The following is a 20,190-nucleotide window of genomic DNA, read 5'->3' on the forward strand; positions in this document are numbered from 1 at the left end:
AGCTTTGACAAGTGAACATGAGTGTGTTTTGTCACAACCATTTTACATGTTAAAGCTCGTAATGACAGCAGTGTCTGTTAGGTAGATAAACCGGTATGTTGAGGATGCAGATGTTAACATAACTTCTTAATTTGTTGATCACGCTTTTACAGCTACTAGAAAGACACAGCACAGCGTGCTTGGGCTGGTATGCTCTGTGTTGATTACACCACCAAAGTGATTTCCCAAGGCCCAAATCTGATCATGTTCTCACTCATTTAAACGTCTCCAATGACCACCATTGCCCAGAGGACCAAACTCACACTTTGAAGGCAGAACCACGGCTGATGTGACCCAAACATACTCTTCCGCAGCTTCATCACCCGCCTCCCCGGCCCTCTCCTCCCTTTCACCACATCTGTGCCCCAGGAGAATGGATTTCAACGCCTCCTGAACACATCCTGCTCCCTCATGTTTCCAAGCCTCTACACATGTGCTTCTTTCTTTGTTTTTCTGGAAAGTTTCTATGCATTCAAAACCCAGCACAACTGCATCTCTGTAAAGCATAACCCCAGTTCCCTCAGGCAGAGCTCTGTGTTCCCTCTTCTTACTCATGGGTAGAGAGCTTTACATGCCTGTATCAATGTACTTACAGCGTCTGATGAATATTGGAGGCATCTGTCTACACTACTGGCCTGGGAATGAACTGCCTAAGGTGTGGCCAGTGTTCTCTTTATCTTTGTATCCCCAGAGCCCAGCACAGTGATTGGCAAATAGTAGGAACTTAAGCAGGTGAATGAATACAGACCCATTTCCATGTACTTTGTGTTATTTTTCCAAGAAAAGCGGTTACTAGGATGGATTCTGGAGTCCACCAGCCCTGAATTCAAATCTCGGTTCTGTCATTTGTGAATGAATTTAGCCAGGTTACTTAATGTCTCAGTTGCTTCAGCTCATAAATGGGAGTAATATTAACCTCATAGGGATGTTGGGAAAATTAAGTATGAAAGTAAGCTACTTAGCAGTGCCAGGCACAAATAATCATCCAATGAACGATAACTATAATTATTGGACCAAAGTGTCTATGTTCTCATGACAGACCCCTTTATGTGTAGCAGCACATGGCTATGAGACAAACACCTTGGAACAGAGATGCTATTGGTACAGAATCAATCCATTTGAGAGACCATTAACCGTGATCCTGTTGGCACTGTGCCCAGCCTAATTGTATTTGAAGGTCAGAGGGAAGACTCAAGTGGCTCAAATGTCTAGAGAAGCAAGAAAAACCATTTAAACCAGGTAGCAGATCAGGGAATTTTACCTCTCGTTACGTTTCATATAGGCAAGTCAGTTGTTTCCTTGCCGCTGGCCTTGGTGACTGTCCTTGGTGATTATTAATAAATGTAACTGTTTGCATTTTCCAAATATGTTCAAATTTCACAAGTCATTTATTTACAGGACAAACACCAAAGCAAATCAACCCAGTCTTTGGAAAAGCAGCTGATGTAGGTGTAATCCACATCTTCAATTAACATGGAGGATTTGAAATTGAGCACACAGAAGGAAAACGAATGAATTGCTTACTTTGGTCTTTCTTGTACTTTAACCATTTGCTCTTTACCCAGAACATACATATCCCTGCGTGATACATATTCTTTTAAATGTTTTATTCCAAGTGCATAGTTTTTCATCAACTGCAGATTTCCTCTGTGCTCAGAAAGCATTCAGTGACTACCCTCAAGGAAAATTAAGAGGCAGCCCAGATACTCGCTAAACCAGCATTCAGGGTGATCTAGTCAAGCGTCTTGAGGCTGCTGCCCTTAACTTAAACAGTTTGCCCTGGCCGCATGGCTCAAGCTGCCAAGGAAATAAACCAGGACCCCTGAGGGTGTTTCGTGCTGGAGTGGCATTTGCAAATCTGGTTTGGGAGGGGCTTTTGACAAAGGTGGTTCCTCCCTGTGCTCCTGCTGTGCTGGCTCGGTTCAGTGCAAGAGGGCCACCAGCAGTTTCTGGAAGTCCCCAGAGGTGTCTGAGCGAACCATGTCAGAGAGAGACTTCTGATACTTCTCTTGGAACTTGGCTTTTATCCCCTGAAGGTTCACCTGTAGGAGAAACGACAACAGCAACTGGGACATTTATAGCGTTTTCACCATAAACAAAGGCAGCCACTGTTCCGAGCACATCATTCTCACTTGCTCATTAATGCCTCAAAGCAACCCTTAGAGTCGGAGTTATTATTCTTCCTATTTCGTGGCTGAGAATAGGAAAGCTGAGTTCAGTGTCTGTGTGTCTGTTCCAGTAAAACTTTGTTTATGGACACTGAAACTTGAATTTCATATGACTTTATGTGTTACAAAAATATTATTTTTCCTTTGAGTTTTTTACAGTTACTTTAAAATAATCGTTTTCAGGTAACAGGACTGTACAAAAACAGGTGGTGGGCCTGATTTGGCTTGCAGGCCACAGTTTGCTGACTCTTAGTATAAGGTTAAGAAAATTGTCAACACAGTTTGAAATGACACCTTTTTTTTTTCTCTTGTACCCTGATCAGCAAGGATATTAGTGCCAAACAACAAGATTCAATTCATTATCAATTTTTAGGACTTATTTTGAATCTACGGTTGACCCTTGAGCAATAAAGGAATTAGGAACCAGACCCCCGTGCAGTCTAGAATCTGTGTATTGCTATCTCTGCCTCAAAAACAAAGGAATTTGATCAATGACTCACCCAAGGGCAGGAAGCTGAAACAGTTTGCATAGAATCAGGCCTCAAACCCTAGTTCTTTTGATTCTATGTATTGTGATCTCTAATGGAGCACAAACTTTTCCCCACACTTAGTTAATTTAAAGATCCATAAAATGAAAATACAGGTACTGTTATTTACTGAAAAAATCTGCATATGGGTGCACCCACACCATTCAAATCCGTGTTGTTCAGGGATCAACTGTAATTCATTGAAAAGCTTGAAAAACCTAGGTGCTGGAGGTGGGGAAAGGACTCAGAAGAAACACAAATAAAAAGATTGTTCTGCTCTGAAGATTCTGACCACCTAGTAAAGGAGATAATACTTGCACCATGGAAGATATAATTCCAGAAAGAACACAGTAAGTCTCATAAAAGAAGCACAGAGCTCTCTTTAACCAGGAGTTTTTTGTTTGTTTTTTGTTTTTAGCTTTGTTGTTATCGTTGTTTTTAATTTAGACTCTATCTTGCTTTCTTGAGAGACTCACAAACCATTGCTCAAGCTTCTGGTTCTTTTCTTCTCCTGCCCCAATTAGAGGGCCCAACAGGAGAGAGAAAGATGAGAGCAGGAGAGGGTAGGAGAGGGAAGAATTGTTGGAAGTGGATGCTGTGCAAGAGAGAGACTGCATCAGGCAGGTGGGCTGTGATCCCTGCTCCCCTGGCTGGTAGGCTGCTCAGCTGGGGGAGGGGCAGGAAGTGGGGAGGTGGGTCAGGGCAGGGATGGGGTGGGGCTCACGGGGCTCTGTTCTATTACCAGGTGGCTTTGGGGGATTAGGGGATCTGGCCAATATATCTGGCTGGGCCGGAAGCATTCCGAGGGAATGGTCCCCATGTGGAGATGACCCAGGACAGTACTGAGACCCAGTACTGATGACCCAGGACAGTACTGGTCAGTACTGAGATAGGACAGAGCATCTTGGAATAAACACGCTACAGCTCATGCATGCTGGAGTGAATATGGCACCCTGAGGAGCCCTTGGAGTGGTCCAGCCCCCTGGGGTCTTTAGAATCCTTGCTGGGCTTTGTCACCAACCTGCTCCTTGGAGTGTCTTAGGATCTCCAGAGACTCTGGCTGGGGGCGGGGGGTGAGTTACTAAGAGACAGAGAGACAGAGAAGGCTGAGACCTGGAGAGATAAGGGAAAGAGAATCAGAGCAACCAAAATAAAACAAAGAGAGTGGCAGAGAGACTGGGGGAGGGAGAGGGGAGGAGAAAAAAGAAAGGAGCTTTAAGAGAGAGAGGAAAATATGAATTGTGGAGGAGGAGGAGGAGGAGAAAGAGGGGGAGGAGAAATTCCAGGAATAGAAAGAAAAACGAAAGAATGGTTGTGTTGCTAAGTTATATTTCAAAACAGTGTCAGACGTTAAGTATTATTTGTCAAAAAGCTGGGGGCCAGAATTTGGGTTGGTATCTTTTCCCCCTCATTTAACAGGTTTTTGAGGGAAGATGTCTGTGGTTTTCAAGTGCCCAGTTCCACTTCACTTTCCAAGGCCTCTCTGCTGTGGATGAAATGCCATTTCCCATTTATTCTGTAATTCCTCCTCTCTGTGGCCGTGTATTCTGAATATGAGTCTTGACAGCTGCTCCCACGCTTCTGGCCACTCCTCTCCCTGTGCCTTTGTTATACTCATGCATTCTCAAAGGGGGGCGATATTGCTCCCAACGGGGGCAAAAACTGGTTCTTAGAGGGTGAAAAAAAATCTTAATCTTTTTGTGTAAAATTAACTACGTATGTACATAGGGAACATAAACAGATGTACAGTGTATGCCGTGTTAACATTTCTTGGAGGGGAGTGACAGTTAGGAAAAAACTGGGTCTAAGAAGGTTCCCTGGAGGTGAGGGTAGGCGATCGCTAATTTAAAAAAGGTTGAGAAACATTGTCTTGTACTGATGTGGTTTTTTGTGCAAAATTGTGCTTCTGGGGTGTGTTTAAGGAAATAAAGGCTTAGCTCAGGGGTCGGGAAATTACTTGCTCGGGTGATCTAGTCCATTGTTCACCTTTCAGAGTGTCTGTTTTACCTTCCTTAAAATGGAGCTGCCCTATCCGGAACGGCCCCTCCAGGTTCCCTCCACACACTACCCGAAGCTCTCCGGAGCCACAGATGACAGAAATAGAAGCCGCTATCGTTACTGTAGTTTTATAAAAAGGAACAGACTGAAGCACAGCACACTGTCCTCTGCAAAGTCTGGGAAGGCAAGGGCTCTCTCTGTTTTACTCTTTCTGTAAATAGGCTCTTACTAGAAACGACCTGTAGATGACATCAGTGGTGGCAAAACAAGAAGGTGGAGCCCAAGGAGTGCGTCTTACCTCCGCCTGGGTCACAATGATGTCAATGAGGGTCTCCTCGTCGGTCCCCGCACCCTTCATGGCCTTGTACAGACAGTCAGCAAAGTAGCCCTGGAGGTCCCGGGCACTCCTCACTGGGCAGGACAAAGGGAGAGAGAACGTGAGGTGTTCACATTTTGTGGAATGACCCAGAGACCCTCGGAAGGAACAGAGCTGGCTCAGAGTGTCAGCTGGCTGCTCTTGGAGCTGGTGGAATTGTGAGGCGGGTGTTTGAAAGGAGCAGACTTCACACTGTTGCTAATGGGATCTGGAAGATTCCCCTGGGGTCAGGGCATCTGGACTCTTCAACCAAAACCCCTTCAGACACATAAGAACCTCTCCTGTTCCCTGAAGACCCTTGGGAGGAGGAGGAGCACTGTGACCATCCTCAGGCCCTCCCTGTAAAGTTCATGATTCCCACCAGCAGAAATGCCTTCTCATCTCTAAGAGGAATCTCTGATGTCGGAGTTGGGTTTGGAGGGGAAACACGCACTGGCTGGCAACCTTGCCATGATAAAGCTTCGTAATCTTGAAGATACGCTCAGTTGGACCGTGGCCCTCCTGCCCATGCTAAACAACCTTCCTTTCTTTTGTTTTTCCTCACTAGGTTTTATTTTTTATTTAAAAAAAATATTTATTTATTTATTTTGGCTGCCCCGGGTCTTAGTTGCGGCACATGGGATCTTAGTTGAGGCATGCATGCGGGATCTAGTTCCCCGAGCGGGGATGGAACCCAGTCCCCCTGCATTGGGAGCACATAGTCTTACCCACTGGACCACCAGGGAAGTCCCTCGCTGGGTTTTGTTTGTGAGCCTCATCTCTGAATCTTTTCCAAGGTCCCCACAATCATCTTAGTTTTCCATCTGGGATGCGGGCTTGATGCAATGTTTGATCCTGTCTACAGAGCACCTTCCTGTGATGCTGCTAGTTGCTCTTTTCTGGCCCTGCCCCAGCCAGAAATGAATAAAGTATGATCTAATCCCCAAATTAACAAAGTATGGTTTCTATTCACCAATCAGGGGATGGGGTGCATCTCTGCTCCTGGGGATAAATCATGATTGCTCTCCCCTCCTCCAAGGCTCATATGGGTCCATCAGGACTAACACTTTGGGAGAATGAACCCTTTACTGTTTATGTTGCTGACATTTACCTAGAACACTTAACATTTTTGATGTTAGTGATAAATAATAAGTAATACATTCAGCATAAGTGTGGAATGCACATCCTTAGTATGTCCTGCAGTGAGAACTCTTGTCTTCTAGATAATTGCCGATAGAATGCTTACAAGGAAGGGGGAGGAACAGAATTAGGAAAGCAGAGTCTAGGTTGGGGGGGGGGTCTGTCTCCTTATTTTATAGGTCATGTGGCAGCCACCAGAGTGTCAGCGGAGAAGCCCAGACCCAGGAGTCTGAATCCACAAGCTGCTGGATTGGTGGTGGTGGTGATGGGGGGGGCGGGTGAACCTGGCAATTTGGGGAGCAGCGTGTTTGAGACTCGCTGTGACGCACACCCCCAGACGTTCTGAGCTAGTGGCCTCACAAGGTTTTCCCGGGGACCCCGTCCTGTGCACTCGTACTAACTGACGCTGCAGTGATGTCTGCCTAACTTCAGTGCGTTCCGTCCCTACACCAGTGACTTCCCCCTGACATTCCTTCTTCCTGATATTTTGGGGAGAAACTTTTCTACCGTATACAGTCTATGCCTGGTGAACAACCTTTGTTGTTCGCAGCGGCAGGAATACCCCGAAAGTTTGGGTGGGGCCAGCTTGGGAGGATGCGGGAGTAAAGATCTTCGTGCGTGTGAGAGGAAGGGCAGCCAGCCACCCCGCGGTGTCTCTTGCTCCTCCTGGCCTGCAGAACGGGGGTTCGCAAACTCCAGGGAGCATAAGGTGATCACGGGAGGAACTTGTCAGTGTGTGGCTTTGGGCTGCATTCCAGGAAGTTCTAAGTGGGTAACCTGGCATGGGCCTCCAGAAACTGCACTTTCACACGCCTCCCCATGTGAGTCTGATGCAGGGGGTCCACGGACCCCACTTTGAGAAGTGCTGCTCCAGAGGCTGCAAGCGGTGGGAACCGTTTGGTCTCATAACACCTCCTCCTCAATTTTAGTGGCAAACTGGCATCTTTGTGAGTTAGGCGGGAGTAGGGTGGGGAGTGTGTAGAGAATTTAGTCATGAAGTCATGTCCCACTCTTTGTGTGGTTCCTTTTCAAGGTCTTTTCTAATCTCTTTTATATTTGCTACCAGTGGAGTCCACCCAACTCCTGCATTTCATGGTCCCCCAACTGCAGGAATGGGTCCTTTCCTTCCTCTGTACCTGCCTTGCTCTGATTGTTTTTGGTTTTATCTTTACTGTAGCTCAGTCTGTTGATTTGTGAGTATCTGCCACGAGTTTGAAGCTTCTTAAGAACAGGAACTGGACCTATTTACCTCTGATCCCCACGCCTGGGACAACTGCTGGCCCAGGCAGGTGCTAAGTAAATGTTAAAGGGTTGAATGGTTTTATTACCATTAATACTTAATACTAATAAGAATTAGTATTAATCTTCTGACTGAACTCTGGCGTTTTCCTGCTTCTTTACACTGCAGGTACAGAAAGGGTTTGGAGCCTTGTAGCTGGGCCATGAGTAGATCTCTCCGTTTCCTTAAGACACTCATCCTTAAAGCCCTAAGGACAGTCATCTGTGTGTATCCATCGTGGGACAGGAGTGACATTAAGGATGTTCAGGCCTCTATAACAATAGCAGACCTGCTAATCTGAATGCATAATGAGGGTGGAAAAAAAAAAATCACTTGCTGACATTGCCCCCAAAATCCCATCAAAAAAACAAAACAAAAGAGTTTGGCAGCGAGAGCACATTTTTTAGCTTCCAGGGGCTGCTTTTTTGGTTCTTCCTCTTCTTCTGGGGATATTCTCTCCATTTCTCGTGCCATTTGGGTTGCTGCCCTGGCCTCCTCGCCACCGGCGTGTGGAAAATGGACAATGGACAATGCCTTCATTCCGGGGCTTGCAAAAATGAGAAAGGAGCCTGCCAGCCACAGCCCGGTACCCATCTCTCTGCTATTTCCTGTCTACGGGCAACACCTGGAGAGAAATGCCTGGCGTTTGCTTGGCACGGCCTTGATCTAGTCTCCCCCGCCTTGCTTTCTACACAGACCTCATTCATTCCAATGTTGAAGGGAACCAAATGGAAAAGGTCACCCTTGGGCCATCAGGCACCCGCAGAAACTTGTTCCTGGATCCGAACCTGGGTGCTTTTGAGTGTGTGTCACATGAAATGCATGCTGCCCCACGAGACTAGACAATGGTCCCAGGCTGTTGATGGATGCTCTCGGGGCTCCATGATCTTAGTGGGACTGTCGTGGATGCTGTGGTAGTTCCCCCAGCTGCTGTCTTCAGGACAGCAGGCAGTCATGCCAAGTGTTACCTGCTGGCTGCTCAGGGCTGAGTCCCTTCTCAGGAGGGAGGGACTGACTGGGGTCATATCCATTAGGAGTCAAAAGAGGGAGCTATCTTCCCCAAGGTTGCAAATGCTCCCTGGGTGCAGCCAGACGGCTGCTTGATGTTGGGTGTGAAGGCCTGGTCCCCTTGCCTCCACTTGGGACATCCTGACTTCAAGGCTCCTTGGGGGACCAGCACAGCTCCTGTTGCAGCTGCATCACATTCATTCTCTCCCTTCCCAATGCTGCTTAGATGTGTGGTTCCCAAGCTATTCCCTGAAAGCTTCCTGCACACAAACCTCTGTCTCCAAGTCTGGTTCCAGGGAGCCCAACCTAAGTCAGGGGCTTTCCTAGCTTTACTTTACCGAGAGTTAAGTAGGCCTTCTGCAGATCTCCTGACGTTTCTGCTTCGATGGCCTCTTCGATGTCTTTGCCAATGAGCTGGAGAAAGAAAGTGCAGCTGTTAGTCCAGGTTTTGCTTTTGGCCTTGGTGCACTTGAGGCTTGTTCTTCTACAAAAAGCAATAGAAAAAAAAAAAATTTGGTCACACAAGGACCAGATTTGGTCACGCAAGGACCAGAGGAACTCTGGGATTCCTCTCTGGCCTCAGCCCTTGCAGGGCTGGGGATGGTTGCCCGCCATTCGAGTGGGGACTCTCATGGCTTAGGAGTTAGTCCCGATTTGACCCCTAATGGATGTGACCCCCGTCAGGACCACTCCCTCAGCCTCAGTTTCCTCCTCTGTGAAATCAGGGAGTGGAAAAACAATGAATAAATACTGCAACAATATTCTTTATGTTTCTATCGTACTTGAGTTTCCTATGTGTTTATAAAAATTCTTTCCGTTTCCAGTTTTCCAGGAGGCTGTGGTTATAATCATCTCCCACACCTTCCTCCGTTGTGGACCGAGACTGGGAGCTCGGGCACCTACACTTTGGGCGACATGAGTAGAGGTGGTGAGGTTCATGGTAAGGACTTGGTCTAATGTTTCTGATACTGTGGGGCTACTTGGGCTGGCAGCCAGGGGCTGACCGCGTCAAATGCTGCTTTCTTTCCCTCTGGGGAGACTCCAGATGATCTTATATTCACCGCCAGCTCGTTCTGCACAGCATTACACATTAGGTTTCCTTCCAAATATTTATAGAAGCTGAAGTTCGGAGTAAATTGTGACCATGCTTAACACAAGTACCGCCTGGGCCAAGCTCAGGGCAGGCATATGAAGAGAAAAGAGAACTTTTGGTTGGGTTTGGGAAATGCCATTAAGCATTAGAAATACTGAAACTTCTTTCTTAGAAATTATCTCTTGAGGATATGACACAACTGTGAGTCTATAAATAATTGGGGCCTTTGAGGACATGCCAGTGGAGTTTATGTAGTTTATTCTGAAAACACTGGTAAACAACATATTCTTTGTGATACGAGCACAATAGATGTGGGGGGAAGGAGGGTCCAGATTTAATGAAACCCGTCGCTTGATCTCCTCATCATAGTTGGCCCATCTAGAGGTCTGGTGTGGAATCGACCTAGATAAGCAGGGGATTGGACTGGGGGGGCTTTCAGTCCCTTTCTTAGCTGTTCTCAGGTGTTGGGGGCTGGATGTGAGAGCTGGTGTTTCAGAAGAAACTGCTCTCACTTTTCCCGTGAACAGGGTTCTTGCTGTGTAGACTGAGATTGTGTTTCAAGAGGACATTTTCCTCACACAGGTCTGTGTTTAGTAAAAAAAAAAAAAAATCCTCACATTAAACCACTTTCCATTTTTATTGTTAGTACTGGGCTAGAACAGTGATTTTAAATTTTCTGTAGCATCTCAGCCTACACAACAGATAAAAGCAGGAAAGCAGAGCTGTTCTGGGGAGGCGGGAGATGGGCTCCTTAGCGCAGCCCCAGACGGTAATGCCAGGTTCCCGCCCTCTCAGAGTCTCTTCGCTGCCCAACTCCAGGGGGCACTATTCATGAGATACAGTGAGACGGCATTGCCCTTTCTTCTCCACCTACCTCCTCCCCCCATTCCCTCCTGGTAGCTACCAAGGCACCTCCAGGGACTCCATTGAACACAGATGGAAAACAATCCACTGGCCCAAGCTACTGAGATGCTCCTTTGCAAATGGAATGCTTCTCACTTATCGGAACACTTAATTCCTAGGGGGGCTCTTTGGACAAAACCAGATTTTCTGATCTCGGTACAAAAACCCATTGCCAGGGTGGATTCCAGACAAGCCTCAAAGGCTACTAGTTTACCAGGTAGCTTTGCCTGTGGGGAGATTATTAGAAGAATAGGAGACACATTTCTTTCTTTTAAAACCAATGCCCCAAACTGACAGCGTGCCCACGGCAGATCCCTGTGCACTCTGACTTTGGTTATAGCAGTTAAAGGGAAAGGGCTAAAGGTTCTGGAATGGGCTTAGGAACTCTTTAAGGGGAGGGGAGAAGTGGTGAGGGGTGTGGTGGTGAGGCAGTGACCTGGGGCTATGGGTATGTGTACCTACAATTTATACTGAGCCATGTTTGGGGAACTTTATACCTCTACAAGCCTTTCATATTTGGTAGATTTGGGGACGGTAATAATCTTTCATGATGCTGCAGAGTTGGGGAAGCTTTGTTGCTTGGGCTGGGATCTCTGAGAAGTGTCAACAGTTAAGACTCAGGTTTAGAGGGCAGATTAAGGGCAAAAACCTGAGTTTTTGCGCCAAAAATTAAAATTGGACTCTATGCCGGGACAACCTATGCTGTATGATACACTTCACTGATCTGACCCTAGCATCTTAGCGCTTTTAGCCAGAGACCATGAGAAAATTTATGGAGGGAGGTTCCCGAGATCAGGATGAACTCAGAAGATCAATGATAAAGATCAAGATGAACAATGTTCCAACAAGGCTTTCGGAATGATGAATAGGTAGCATTTGAGAGCTGTTTTCATGTAAAGAATTATCAGATCAATTGATTATCTTACTGACCATTTGAGTTTTAGCTCTGTTTTTTGATACTGTCGGTTCACATAAGGTGACTCATGACAACTGCTAATGTTAATTGAGCACCTATTGCATGCCAGGCAATAAATGCTTTAAATCTGTTAATTCATTTAATCCTTACTAACCCTGTGAAGTAGGTACTATTATTATCCCTATTATACGGTTGGGGGAACTGAGGCACAGAACCCTTAATAACTTGCCCAGGGTCATACAGCTAGTAGACTAGAGCAGACTTGTTAAACCTTAACATGTATCAGAATCTGGAAGATTTGTTAAAACACAGACTATAGGACCCTAACTCCAAGGAAGCTGATTCAGTAGGTCCAGGGCAGGCACTAAGAATTCTCATTTTAAACATTGTCTCAAGTGATATGGATTCTGCTGTTTTGGGATTAATTTTGAGAACAATCGGCCTAGGGAGTATGCTTAGATAGTAGTTCATGTACACACACACACACACACACACACCCCCTCACCCTCACACATATGTGTGTTTCTATAGTGATCCCCAATGACAGCCACCCCAGAAACTCCATCCATGGCCCCAGTCTTATGGGAAGAGAGTCTAGGTCATGGAGAAGACTTCCAGCTCAGTCTACACAGCTCCAGGCCCAGGGACCAGGGGAGTACAGGGTCAGCTGCCTTTGATCACGACTCTGGGCAGGATTTGAAAGCAGAGGGCCCTAAGGGCTTATATACAGTAATGATAAAATTCCAAAGCTTTGTTGTCTTTTCATCTGCTGGCAACACATAGGAAATGCTATTTTGAGTGAGGAGCGGCCAGCTCTAGCTGAGGTAGGAGCTCAGGCTGGGGAATCTTGGAGTTCTCATCCACTTTCTGCTACTGACTTGCTGTGTGGTCCTGATAAGTTACAGATGGTTCCTTACTTGTAACAGATTTTCCTCCTCCAGCAGTTGTGGGTAACAATGGCTCTTCAGCCTACATTTGAGTTACAGTATTCTTGTGAAATTGAAATGAGACACAGGGCACAGATGTACTTTGAATAGTTAAAAACATTCCACAAATATAAAATAGGAGACCAAAAAAAAAATCTGATATTCCGCAAAAGTCTTCTTGCAATTAAAGACTGATTTTCAGGGAAGGACTAACCACTAAGTGCCTTGAAATAGCTAACTCACCTCGTTGACTTAAAATTATCATTAGATTAAAAAAAAATAATTGTATAAAAGTAACTGATACACATCTTTCCAAGAGTGTATCTCTGAGGTGTTATCACATCTGTTTTGGGAGCAGTAGGTACTGTTAGCCCAACTGTCAATTGGAATAATAGTAACAGCAAACATTTGTAAGCTTACCACATGCCAGATACTGTCCTGAGCCTTTTATATTCATCTTATTTAACACCTAAAATAACCCCGTGAGGGTGGGATGTTGATGTTCACGGTCTCTGTTTATACAAATGAGGATGGTGACATCAGGTCACTTGTTAGTGGTAGAACCAGGATTTGAACCTGGACCCTCTGACTCTAGGGCTTTGCTCCTAAACTTGACACTCCCCTGCTTCCCTAGCCTCTGTTGCAAAGCGGGGTTTCCCAGCTTCAGCACTGCACTGGGGGCCGAATGACTGTTTGTTGTGGGAGGTGCCCTGTGCACTGTGGGATGTTCAGCAGCGTCCCTGGCCTTGACGCTCTAGATGCCAACTGTGCCGCTCCCCCCAACGCACCTTGTTGTGACAACCCCATGTGTTTCCAGACATTATCAAATATCCCTTGGGGGTGCAAAATCACCCCTGATTGAGAACCATTGTTGTAAAAGACACCCCGCCCCCTGCCGTCCAGTTCCATATCCCAGATCTCGGCTTCTTTTGGAAATAACTTGAGACTCAGTTTCCGTGTGAACTCCTTGCCTTAGTACTGGATCACTTACAACTTGGTAGGCTTGAAAGGTGGCTCGTAACTGTTTGTGATTCCTCTTGGCCAAGACTTCATTGAAGGTAAGCTCGTCCGTGCCCCAGCGGCCTTCCCCTGCCTAGAGGGCCGAGGGCAAACATTTTGAAAAAGCCTTTTGCAGAAAGACTGAATAAACAGAGCTGTGACCAGGCCTCCCTTACAGGAAACAATAAAATATGCACTGAATCTAAGCCACATTGATCGATCTAGCACTTTAAACTTCTAACCCACAAGTATTCCTCACATATTTATATGATTTATATCTTCCCTTGTTCCAGAATGGATCTGAGGTGGTTAACCCCAGAATATAAGAATAGAAAAAGCAATTCTTTTAGGTTCATGAAGACCGTATATATGAAAAATATTTTAAAGATCATACTTATTTCCCAAGTAATTCCAATTCGCATAAAATAAAGTAACAGTTGTTGAAAATAATGTTAATTAAAAAAAAAAAAGGAATTTGCAGAGACTGGCACATCTGCATACTTACGTCATACAGATCTTTGGCATCCTGACCAGCTAGATCTTTGTCTACATTATCTCCTTCATCGCGATTAGCCTAGAAAAATCAACACATTGTTATTAACTTGAGTTCCTGCTTGACCACAGAAAACAAAAAGGGAAAGTCCTAGAAAAGGGGGTGATTTCAGAGGGGTGGCCTGAAGCTAGACAAAACCTGCCAAAGTGGCAATGCTGCTCTTTGCTGCCATCTTTTGGGCACAACTGATAAACAGAGTAGCTTCTGTGACAACACATTTTTCCTTTTTTTTTGGTAGAAACCGGGGTCACTCACAAACCCCACTGACCTCTAAGAAACCTCATGATGTCCCCTAGAATGAGTCTGTTGGGAAGCTATTAGTCTTCCTTCCAAAATATCAAATTTCACTTCTCAGGGTCCCAGCCCTGAAGAGCCCTGAATGCTGGTCATGGAAAGTTTTGGAGGTCTAACCTAAGCCCTTAGTGACAGGTGGAATTCTAAGATGACCTAAGTGGACCACACTCTTGTATAATCCCCTTCTTTTGAGTGTGGGTAAGACCTGTGAATATGGTGAGATACCACTCCTGTGATCATATTATGTTTATATGGCAAAGGGGATGTTTGTAGATGTAATTAAAATCCCTAATCAGTTATCCTGGGTAGGTCTGACCCAATCAGGTGAGCTCTTTAAGGTCAGAGATGGAAGAAGTCAGAGACATGAACTCCTGCTGGCCTGGAAGAAACCAAATAACCATGCTCTGAACTGTCTATGGGGCCACGACAGGGAACTGCAGATGGCCTCTAGGAGCTGAGTGGTCTCTGGTTGACAGCTAGCAGGAAAACAGGGACATCAGTCGTACAACCACAGGGAACCGAAATCTACCAACAGCCAGTGAGCTTGGAAGAGGACCCCAGGCCTCAGATGAGATGGCAGCCCTGGCTGACACCTTGATTTCAGCCTGGCGAGACCCTGGCTAACCCGTAACAGGACCCCTGCCCCATGGAAACCGCTAGATCATGGGTCTGCATAGTTTAGGTTGCTGAGTTTGCGGCAATTTGTTATACAGCAGGAGAACACTTATATACTCTTCGTGCTACAGGTGAAGCCTACTCTGTGTATTCTCTGCTATCAGTCTCTCCACATCGAGAGTAATGAAGCAGAGGAAACACACAAAGCTCACAAAGATGGGTGTGTCAATGAGAGTGCAGATGCCATCTGGCTGGGGGCCACAGGGGCTATGTCCTAGCAGGGCCAATTCTTAAAGCCCTGCTTTCCAGGCCAAGCTCCCTGCAGCAGTTCTTACAGGCCTAGACTTGGGGTGAATCCTGGAAGTAAGTTGTGTCATGAAAAGGGCCCTACTTGGGGTCAGATGGCCTGGTTCTTGCTCCTAAGCTGTGTCTTACTGTGTGTACACCTAGAGGTTCCTCACTGGCAAAGTGAGGTGGTGATGCTTAATGAGATAACTCACTAACAAAAAGGGATTGTAAACTGCAAATGACTAGGCGGATTGTTATGATGGGAAAAATCCCCATTGAATGATTTCACAAGAGCTGGGCTGACAGAACACAGGTTGATGATCCCTCAGTAACATTTTTAATAAAAGAAGGAAATGTTTATCATCTAAATTACCTTTTTCATCATGGTCCCATGCTACCAAGGGCTGTTTCCCAAGATCATAAAGCAGGTTAGACCTTTTTACTTTTACCTGTAGCAGGGAGACCAGAATTTTTTTTAGGCTTCCACTTGTATCACCTTTGACATCTGATTCAAGGCTCCTGTCAAATACTTTTGGGGAAGAAGAAAGGAGGAGAGAAAGCAGATTTAGTCTCCCAGAGGTATTTTGGAAGGAACATTCTTTAAAGTCAGAACAAACGGTCACTTACACCTTTGGTAGGCCTCTTTAATGGCGATGATTTCCTAGGAGAGGTAATAAAAAAAAAATCAATACTCCAAGGTGCGGTTAATCAATAATATAGGCAGAGACAAGCAAAGGGAAGAGGCAGGAGCTTGTCTCTGGATACAGGATGCCTTTATGACTTCCTACAAAGGGGGTTGTCCCTACAAGTCAAGGTCTAGGCCTAGAGCAAGTCCCTAGCTGTGTGGAATCCTTTAGCATATGTCATCCTTAGTTAAAAGTGAAAACATTACAGCTAAGCTAACATCTTCTTTCACTACCCCCTCACCCCATCTCACTCCCCCTTCCCCACCCAGGTAGCCAGTGTTAGAAGTTCAGTGCATATTTTCTCTTTACATTCGTATACATATGTTTGTGCTGGTGCAAATATATAGAACTGTTTTGTGTATGTGTTTAAAAAGTGGAATACTGTTCATATTGTTTGTTTTTTGTCTTATTTTTTCACTCAGTAATAGGTTTTGGAGGTCCAGCTATGCTTGTACATTAGTTAGTCACCTAGTGTTTTTTTTTAAATGGATACAAAATATTCCATCCTACAGTAAGCCCCTGTTTATTTAACCAGCCTCTGATTGATGGACATTTAGGCTGTTTTCAATTTTTCTCTACTTCAGACAAGACTGCACTCAGTAAACAATTTGCTGTGTACAGGAGTGCAAGTCTCTCTCTAGGGTGTGTGCCAGGAAGAACTGCTTTACAGGCACACCTTGGAGATACTGTGGGTTTGGTTCCAGACCACCCCTATAAAATGAGTATCATAATAAAGTGAGTCACATGAATCTTTTGGTTTCCCAGTACATACAAAAGTTATGATTATACTCTACTGTGGTCTGTTAAGTGTGCAATAGCATTATATCTAAAAAAAACAATGCATATACCTTAATTTAAAAATACTTTATTGCTAAAAAATTCTAACCATCACCTGAGCCTTCAACAAGTCGTCATCTTTCTGCCAGTGGAGGGTCTGAAATATTGTGAGAATTACCAAAATATGACACAGAGACAGGAAGTGAGCAAACGCTTTTGGAAAAATGGTGCTGATAGGCTTGCTCGATGAAGGGTTGCCACAAACATGCTATTTGTAAAATCGCGATAAAGCGAAGCGCAATAAAACAAGGTATGGCTGTATATTGCAATGGCTTGACCCACTTGGGAGCTGCCTAAGTTTACACTTGAGCCAGCAGCGGATAAGAGCAGGCGTTTCCCTACAGCATCTCTCATAAACTATTTAAAATGAGAGTCATGGGGCAGTGATGGGAAGAAGGGAGTGGGAGCTATAGAAGATGAGGGCCAGGCCGATGTTGCTTTGGTGGGTGGGAGAGAGGAGGAAGCAGGTGGGGGCCGAACACCTGTGACTCTGCAGCCCCCTCCCCTTTCTCCTCCCTCCAGCCCACTCTCAGGCTCTGCCTGAACCCAGGGCCTGCTCTCTCCCTGCTTTTCTTCTTTTTACTGTCAGATCTATTTGATTGAAAAAAAAAGAAAAGATCTTGCTCATTGTTTGAGACCAGGACCTGAAAGAAATTAGGCTGAGGGTGAGCCACGTGTAGGCAAGTGTGATTAGAAAAGTAACGACCAAATTAACCTTCTTGCCAAGGCAGGCTGCCCAAATATTGGCTTCCTGGTCGCTAGGACTTTGGTGCTTCTGGAAAGGATAGGAATATTGAGTAAGGAGAGCTGTGTGGTTATTGGACTGAATTGATGCTGCCCTCCTGTGCTAACCCTCCCTTAAGGCACAATCCTAACCTGAAACTCCCCAAATGGAGGGGTTTTATTATCCTTTGGGAAGAAGTCCAGGGATGTTCAGGAAAGGGGTTTGCAGCTGTAGCGTGGAGCCTGCTGGTGCTTCAGGAAACGTGGATGGACGGCACAGGCTGAGCGGGAGGAACCAGCCCAGGTGGTAGGCACTCGGGGGCTTAAATGGCACTTCAGTGTCCCAGCACTGTGGCGGTTTTCCTCGCCGTCTTCTCCAAGTGCTGTTTCTGTTTCCTACCCGGAGACCTCAAGAATGTTGGATTTTCCTGGCATTTCCTCGCTGGACCTCCCCATCCTATGTGATGGGTGTTGTGGAAGAGGCAGGGGGTCTCCAAATAATGACCTGTGGGCCCTCTTTTCTCCTGATGAAGTCCTTGGCCCTTATGGGTTCTGGAACCAAAGATGAATGGGCTTCTGCAAGGGCCTTAACAAACGTCCTTTTCAGCTCCTGAAATGGTGGCATGTGCCCAAGGGACCAGGGGAGGACAGGATAGAGGACATGGAAACCTCTGGGGAAGTGGTGGTGGCCCCGGGGGTGTTCACTGGGACCCCCCTGGCACCACCCACCCCCCAGCCTGTTCTTGTGCTCTCTGCTAGATGCAGCCATGCTTGGACTGTTATTGTATTATTTGTGCCAGGAGACCCGCAAAGTCAGGCTGGGAGGGTAAAGTAGAACTTTCCTCCTTCATGTAAAACTGTGCATCTCTTTAGAAAAATGAAAGCTGGATTGACACTGTGCTTCTGGAAGGATCTATCCTGTCAAGCCAGGAGCAGCCACACCAAGACTGACCATCAGAAGATTGGAAGAGGGATCTCTCCAGTGTGAACCAAGTGGACGCGTTTCTGCCCAGACACTTGCTCACCCCGTGGGTGGAATGCAGGGAGGACTTTCCCTTCCGGCTGCTGTAACCATCTCTGATGGGCATATGGACGTTCCCTTGGGAGTTGGTCCCGGGCTCAGCTGGGACTCACCTTATTGGTTCTCGTGCACAGGACCTTGATGAGCACTGCCTCGTTCGTGCCCAGGCCCTTCATGGCCTTCTTCAGCTGCCGGGCGGCATACCCGCTGGGGTGGTCCAGAAGGGCCAAGGCTGTCTTCTCGAAGTTTCCACTCAGCTCACTCTTGAGCACCTCCTCCAGGTCCTGTGGGAAGACAGCGAGAGTCTTGTTGGGGAACGTCCTGAGAGCAGAGGGACAGGTGTCTGCTCTCCCCACCGCAGGACACCTGCTGTGGACACACGGGGCACAATCTAGACTGGAGCTCTGCAGGCATGAGTGACCTGCTCTGGAGGACAGTCGTCACCCAAGTGCCCATCCATCTTCTGCCAAGGCTGGCAGAGAGGCAGAGGGAAGATCCCCTGCTCAGGGCTGGGGACCCCAAAGATGAATCACAATAACAACCAGCATTTGCAGAATATTTTAGGGTTCAGAGAGCTTCCTCACTGATCCCTAAAACAGCCCTGGCAGGAGAGGTATTGCATTATCCCCATGGACTGAACCTCAATAAGATAAAGGACTCATCTCCAAATACTTGGCTAGAGAAGACTGAAATACAGGTTTGTCATCTCTAGGAGACCAGATCATTCATTGTCCAAGTTGGGATGCTTTTGACAGTGAAAGGGGGGGGGCACTATTAATAATTGCAGGGGGACAACAGGAATAAAGAGGGACTGTCCTGGGCAAACCTGATATACAGTCACTTTGGCATTTTGTTAAATTCTGAAAGGGACACACGTGGGAAAGAACTCAGGTGGGGGAAGGGAAGTACATGAAATTCTCACTGGCATCCTGTTTTGGGCATGCCCCCTCTAATCACAGGTGAACTGCCTACGCCTACCTGTCTCCCTCCGACCTGATGGTTTAATGAGAAAAGCGTCAAGAATGGGCGTTCAGTCCAACTAGAGTCATCAATGTTCCAAGTTAAATGAAGGACCTCAAAGCAGGACCTTCACACAGAGACAGCCCCGTGTGGGTCAGACTGGAAGCCGATAGACCAAATTACAGCATGGGGTGGACCTGGCTACTCAGCACCATGGCAAGATGTCTAACAACACAGTCATGTAGCTCTGTGACCTAGGAAGTGTGCTTAATTTCACCAACTGTCAGTTTCCTTCTCTGAAAAATGGGAAGAATAATAAGACTTACTTCTTAAGGTTGTTGGGAGAATTAAATAAGACAATCCTTGTAAACACTGAACACAGTGCCTGGCACATTTTCAATGTTCAATAAGTGATTATTATTATTATTATTATTTCATGTTGAAAGGAACTTTCAGAGAGAAGGCAAATCAACTATTTCTCAAATGAACCTCTGAGCTCCGGGCCTGGGAGGAAAATCCCAGAAGATTTTTGTCCAAGGCCCTGGGATCTGCAGTCTTAATAGCAGGTTGTGATATTACTGGCTCCATCCCATGGCAGTTGCTGCATCTAACCCTGATCTTGTGAAGACAGGCCTTTGGTCAGTACTCTGTTGTGGATCCACCTGAAGACTGGAAATATTTTTTCAAGTCAGATGGGCATTATATAGAACTGTAGAGAAGAGAAATCCCAGCTGCCTGTTCTCGTACGTCACACGGATGAAAACAAATCCTTGTGTGTTTACATTCTGTTTGGACCTAGGAGCCAGCTCAGGATTCTTCGGCTCTAATCCTGGTTTCCTGCTAACTAGCTGTGTCACCTTGG

At 46.2% G+C, this 20,190-nt stretch overlaps 1 protein-coding gene across 2 annotated transcripts in view; it reads right to left on the minus strand.

Moving 5' to 3' along the window:
• Window positions 1-1,456: 1,456 nt before the first annotated feature.
• ANXA13 (annexin A13) overlaps window positions 1,457-20,190 on the minus strand; it is a 54,669-nt gene continuing 35,935 nt past the window's right edge. The window contains exons 5-12 of one of the 2 annotated variants that reach the window (XM_061171453.1): window positions 18,482-18,652; window positions 15,729-15,762; window positions 15,551-15,630; window positions 13,857-13,925; window positions 13,344-13,445; window positions 8,853-8,928; window positions 5,031-5,143; window positions 1,457-2,081 (exon numbers count right to left, since the gene is read on the minus strand). In XM_061171453.1, the coding sequence (XP_061027436.1) occupies window positions 1,962-2,081; window positions 5,031-5,143; window positions 8,853-8,928; window positions 13,344-13,445; window positions 13,857-13,925; window positions 15,551-15,630; window positions 15,729-15,762; window positions 18,482-18,652 (765 nt within the window). In that variant the 3' untranslated portion in view covers window positions 1,457-1,961. The remainder of the gene's footprint in view (window positions 2,082-5,030; window positions 5,144-8,852; window positions 8,929-13,343; window positions 13,446-13,856; window positions 13,926-15,550; window positions 15,631-15,728; window positions 15,763-18,481; window positions 18,653-20,190) is intronic. The other variant, XM_061171454.1, reaches the window with a different exon arrangement.

Source organism: Eubalaena glacialis, chromosome 17 (genome assembly GCF_028564815.1).
Source record: "Eubalaena glacialis isolate mEubGla1 chromosome 17, mEubGla1.1.hap2.+ XY, whole genome shotgun sequence".
In the NCBI taxonomy this organism is placed as follows: domain Eukaryota; kingdom Metazoa; phylum Chordata; class Mammalia; order Artiodactyla; family Balaenidae; genus Eubalaena; species Eubalaena glacialis.